The sequence below is a fragment of the Mandrillus leucophaeus genome, unplaced genomic scaffold (genome assembly GCF_000951045.1).
Source record: "Mandrillus leucophaeus isolate KB7577 unplaced genomic scaffold, Mleu.le_1.0 Scaffold771, whole genome shotgun sequence".
NCBI lineage: Eukaryota > Metazoa > Chordata > Mammalia > Primates > Cercopithecidae > Mandrillus > Mandrillus leucophaeus.
In genome coordinates, this window is record NW_012108375.1 from 436,914 (window position 1) to 442,913 (window position 6,000).

Consider the following 6,000-nt stretch of genomic DNA (forward strand, 5'->3'; position numbering starts at 1 on the left):
CAGATTATAGCCGTGAGCCACCACACCTGGCCCCACATGTTTCTTTATGACATTTTGGTGCCTCATGGGCTCCTTTTGTTTTTCTAACTCCATACTTGAGCTTTAGTATATAATGAAGAATTCTGGAGTGAAACTGAAACATATCTTGCACACTTCAGTCTGGAGTGGACATTGCTGACAATACCATACTTGACTGGATCCTCCAGGCTCTGTTTCTCGAACTTCTTGGAAAGAGGTTGTTAGAGTTGCAATGAAGATGGCAACTTGGCAGTAAATCATTCCCTTTTATTACACTTGGGAGAAAAATAATGCACTTATACATTAATTCATCAAACAGATGAATTCTTATTGTGTGACAAGATATAAGGAGATAGTAACGTTTATCTCTGTTCCTCATCGGGGAACTCCCTTTTTCTTCCCTTTGGTGATGGTGGGCTGTGGTTCTTTTATTGATTGAGCCTGTGGCCCCCTCAGGGAACCCTGTTTCAGTGGCTAGATATGGTTATGGATAAAGCAGACCTTCTTTGCTGTCAGATATGTGAGCCCTGTGCTTGAGACAGTTTTAGATTTGCTCACTCTTTAGCTACTGTCACCATTGACTTAATACTGAAGATATTAGAACTTCTTTTTTTTTTTTTTCTTCTCAGGAAGCTCTAATTGACTTTTACCCTCTGTTTGAATAAAGCTTTTTCTTTATTTTGCTGTATCTCCCTGATTGCATTTAATTATAAGAAGTTTGTTGGTCACTATTGTTAAAATACAGTTTACTGAAACTGGCTGCCGAAAATATCTACAGTTGTGTTATATGTGGTATCATGTTTCTTTTTTTTTCTTTTTTTTTTTTTTTGAGATGGAGTCTTGCTCTGTCGCCCAGGCTGGAGTGCAGTGGCGCAATCTCAGCTCACTGCAACCTCTGCCTCCCAGGTTCAAGCGATTCTCCTGCCCCAGCCTCCTGAGTAGCTGGGACTGCAGGCGTGCGCCACCATGCCTGGCTAATTTTTTTTTTTTTTTTTTGAGAAGGAGACTTGCCCTGTTGCCCAGGCTAGAATGCAGTGGCACGATCTCAGCTGACTGCAACCTCCGCCTGCCGGGTTCAAGTGATTCTCCTGCCTCAGCCTCCTGAGTAGCTGGGATTACAGGCACCCGCCACTGTGCCCGGCCCTGGCTAATTTTTGTATTTTTAGTAGAGACGGAGTTTCACCATCTTGGCCAGGCTGGTGTCGAACTCCTGACCCAATGATCCGCCTGCCTCGGCCTCCTAAAGTGCTGGGATTATAGGCATGAGCCACCGCGCCTGGTCTCATAATTCTTTAGTAGTCTTATTTTACAGCTATGGCTTCATTCCATATATGTTTGTTGACAGAGTATGGCAGAGAAAGTGTAAAATTCACCTGAAATAGCATCAAGATTGTTGTAATTAAAGAAATTATTTGTCTCACCAAGTGTACTTGATTGTTATATTGGTCATTTTATCTTTAGGATACTGCTTTTCTATTTTTTTCCCCCAATTATGTTTATATACCAAGTGGATTCATTCCCTTCATTTAAAGTAGGTAGCTCTTGCTCCCCCATGGTGAACTGCTCAAATTTATGCAGTGAATATGATAATTAGTTTTCAAACTATAAAACAGTGACAATTTTGGCAAATAATTTAGAAGGATTGGGAAGACAGAAGAGATTATAATCTATTTTTTAATATGCTATTTTTCTGACCCCCAAATCGCTTTTTCCCATGTATAAAGTGCCTAGGTTTATTGGAAAATTTAAAATACAAGGAACCCTAAAGCCGAGTACTGTAGGATGGTAATGTGTCTTTGAATTATGTTTAGATCCTGAGTAACTACAGTCAGTTTTAAGTAGTGACCTCTACTTAGGAAGGTTCTCATTTTGATTCTGTATTTTTATTCCAGTATTTTATGCTTAGGAAAACTGATTAGTAGATAATGATTTTTAAAAAAATAAGGACAAGACCCATATATTTGTCAGTGATTTTTTTACTTGTGAATATTTATGTCTAATTTGCAAAATATATTTCTGATGTTAGAGCTATCAATTTTGTGGAAACTCTAATCAAGACAAAGGTAATGATGAATATAGACTACAGTACATAGGGCTGGGCATGGTGGCTCATGCCTATAATCCCAACACTTTGGGAGGCCAACATGGGAGAATTGCTTAAGCTAGGAGTTTGAGACCAGCCTGAGCAACATAGGGAGACCCTATCTCTATAAAAAATTTAAAAATTACTCAAGTGTAGTGGCACACACCTGTAGTCCTAGCTACTCTGGAGGCCGCGGTGGGAGGATCACTTGAGCCCTGGAGGTTGAGGTTGCAGTTAGCCATGGTCACACCACCATACTCCAGCCTGGGTGACAGAGTGAGACCCTGTCTCAAAAACAAACAAACAACAACAACAACTATATGTATGTATGTATATTACATAGGTCAATGGCTACAAATTATGCTTCTTTAAAAAAATGATAGACTGATTTATGAACTTCAGAGTCAAGTTTAAAAGCAATACAATTTTAAAAAGATCTTTCAAAAATGAAAAAACATACTGTGTTCCCCATGCCACTCAAGATTTTTCTAAATCTTAACATTTGGTTTTCATAAGCACCTGTAGTTTGAACCTTATTAATGGAAAGTTGGTGTTGGAATGATAGTAGGTACTAAAGACAGGGATTTTATAGTGTTTTCTTTTCTTTCTTTTTTTTTCTTTTTGAGAAGGAATCTTGCTCTGTTGCCCAGGCTGGTGTGCAGTGGTGCCATCTCAGCTCACTGCAAGCTCCGCCTCCCGGGTTCACGCCATTCTCCTGCCTCAGCCTCCCGAGTAGCTGGGACTACGGGTGCCCGCCACCTCGCCTGGCTAATTTTTTTTTGTGTGTGTGTTTTTAGTAAAGACAGGGTTTCATTGTGTTAGTCAGGATGGTCTCGATCTCCTGACCTCATGATCCGCCCGCCTTGGCCTCCCAAAGTGCTGGGATTACAGGCGTGAGCCACTGCGCCTGGCAGTGTTTTCTTATCTTGTAGTAAAATTAATATATGTTCATTGTTTTTAAAAAGTTGGGGCCAGGTGTGGTGGCTCATGCCTGTAATCCCAGCACTTTGGGAGGCTGGGGCAGGCGGATCACGAGGTCATGAGATCTAGACCATCCTGGCCGATGTGGTGAAACCCTGTCTTTACTAAAAATACAAAAATTAGCAGGGCGTGGTGACACGCACCTGTAGTCCCAGCTACTTGGGAGGCGGAGGCAGGAGAATTGCTTGGACCTGGGAGGTGGAGGTTGCAGTGAGCCGAGATCATGCCACTGTACTCCAGCCTGGCAACACAGCAAGACTCCATCTCAAAAAGAAAAGAAAAAAAAAATTGGACAATATGGAAACATGGAAGTTAAAATTTTAATTCTGATACACATCTTTCCAGGCTGTTTTTAATGTTTGTGCTAACATATTTATGTAACATATTATAAATGATTTTTTGTAGACTGATTTTGACTTTGTAAGGTATATCTTAGATAGGATATTAGACATTTTGTTCCAAAATTTTCACTAATATAAACAATCCCTTGATCATATTTCTATTCCTGTTCTTTACATACTAATTCCATTGTTTTGTTTATGAAGTAGGATTGCCGGGTATGGGAAATGCACATTTTTTAAAAGTTTGATTCACACGTTCTTCATATTCTTTTTCTTTTTTTTTTTGAGACAAGATCTGGCTCTGTTGCCCAGGCTGGAGTACAGTGCCATGATCTCAGCTCACTGCAACCTCTGCCTCCTGGGCTCAAGCCATTCTCCTACCTTAGCCTCCCAAGTAGCTGGGACTACAGGCACATGCCACCACACCTGGTTAATTTTTGTGTTTTCTGTAGAGATGGGGTTTCACCATATTGCCCAGGCTGGTCTCGAACTCCTGAGCTCAAGCTGTCCATCCACCTCGACCTCCCAAAGTGCTGGGATTAAGGCATGAGCCACCGGGTCCAGTCACACATATTCATATTTCTAATAAAAAATATATGAGAGGACTTTTCCCTTATTTTTTGTTAATGCTATTATTTAGGAATTTGATTTCATGATGTGGAGTTACAGATGATTTAAAATGTGGGTAATTTATTATTATTTTATAGTATGCTAGAATGATTCTTTATGTAGCTAAAGGGAAGTGCATTGATTTTTATTTAATTTCAGAATGATGTTCTGCCCCTTTCAAACTCAGTGCCTGAAGATGTGGGAAAAGCTGACCAATTAAAAGATGAAGGTGAATATTTCATACAAAAATGACTTACTTAGTAAAGCTTTCTGAACCTGTGGAGGAAATTACTGTCAATTGATATAGTTCTGATTTACACCACCAAGACTAGACTGTCATGAGTGCACATGGCATTTACAAAACAGAAGTGAATGTGATGGGTGAGAAGCCTGCAAGTACAGAATGGCTTGTGGGCAATACAGTTATAGCTTGCTTCAAGAGAAACAGATCTGTTGTGAGTAAAAGTTGCAGAACAAATAACTTAAGGGCGAATTGCTTCTGACTGTTTTTGCTACTTTTACTGTAGGATCTCAAATTCTTCTTTATACTTAAAAAGAGGAAAATAGTTTTCAGCATTATTTTAACTTTCGTATCTTTAGTGTTTTTGAGTTCTTTGAAATTTGTTAAGGTAGGCATGTGGTACTTGGTTATTAGCTAGCACTTTTGATTACTACATGATTACTAGTTGGCTATTGAAGCATTCTTGGTTTTGATAAATAAGTCACTGTTGAGGATTTGTGTTCAGTTTTTCCATTATGTCAACTATGTTAAGCTATAGACGAGAGTCGTGTCAGGCCTGCAAGATTTGTATTACAAAGCTGTAGGGTACAGTCCTTATCTTTAGCAGTGAGTGAGAGCCAATAAATTATCTGTTCTGTATATAGACAGGGAGTTATTAGGGAATATGCTATGTTCAGAAACATTTTCTAGCCTTTTCTTTATTTCATAGCTTGAAGAAGGCAGTTGAGTTAAAAAAGTATATATCGTGGCCGGACATGGTGGCTCACGGTAATCCCAGCACTTTGGGAGGCTGAGGCAGGTGGATCATGAGGTCAGGAGATCAAGACCATCTGGCCAACACGGTGAAACCCCGTCTCTACTAAAAATACAAAAATTAGCTGGGCGTTGTGGCGTGTGCCTGTAATCCCAGCTACTCGGGAGGATGAGGCGGGAGAATTGCTTGAACCCGGCAGGCGGAGGTTGTAGTGAGCTGAGATCATGCCACTGCACTCCAGCCTGGCAACAGAGAGACTCCATCTCAAAAAAAAAAAAAGTTTATATATATTTATATATATTTATACACACACACACACACACACACACACACAATCACCTGGTATCTAAAAAGGTGGATATGAAACAATTATACTGTTCCTATTCCTTGGGCATGGTCGTTTCTCTAGGTCTGTAAATATATACCTGTATCACTGTGGTTTTTGTTTTTGTTTTTTTTTTTTTTGAGATGGAGTCTCTCTCTGCCACCTAGGCTGGAGTGCAGTGGCAGGATCTCGGCTCACTGCAACCTCTGCCTCCTGGGTTCATGCAATTCTCCTGCCTCAGCCTCCAAAGTAGGTGGTATTACAGGCACGTGCCACCACCCTTGGTGAATTTTTTTGTATTTTTAGTAGAGATGGTGTTTCACTATGTTGGCCAGGCTGGTCTTGAACTCCTGACCTGATGTGATCCACCCGCCTCGGCCTCCCAAAGTGCTGGGATTACAGGCTTGAGTCACCATGCCTGGCCTATATCACTGTTTTTAATGGCTGTGTAGTGTTACATGACACTGAGCATGTCTTACTTACCTAGACAGATAATTTTGTAATCCTAAATAACACTGTCTTTGATATTTTTGTGAGTATTTCTTTTTGCTACTTAGTTTTTTTTTTTTTTTTTTTGAGATGGAGTTTTGCTCTGTTGCTCAGGCTGGAGTGCAGTGGCGCGATCTTGGCTCTCTGCAACCTCTGCCT

General features: G+C 40.4%; 1 protein-coding gene across 1 annotated transcript in view; it reads left to right on the forward strand.

The window, feature by feature from the left end:
• Nucleotides 1-6,000, forward strand: part of SGTB (small glutamine-rich tetratricopeptide repeat (TPR)-containing, beta) — a 61,314-nt gene that overhangs the window by 11,722 nt on the left and 43,592 nt on the right. Inside the window, exon 4 of the mRNA XM_011966746.1 lies at nt 4,192-4,261. Within this exon, the coding sequence (XP_011822136.1) occupies nt 4,192-4,261 (70 nt within the window). The remainder of the gene's footprint in view (nt 1-4,191; nt 4,262-6,000) is intronic.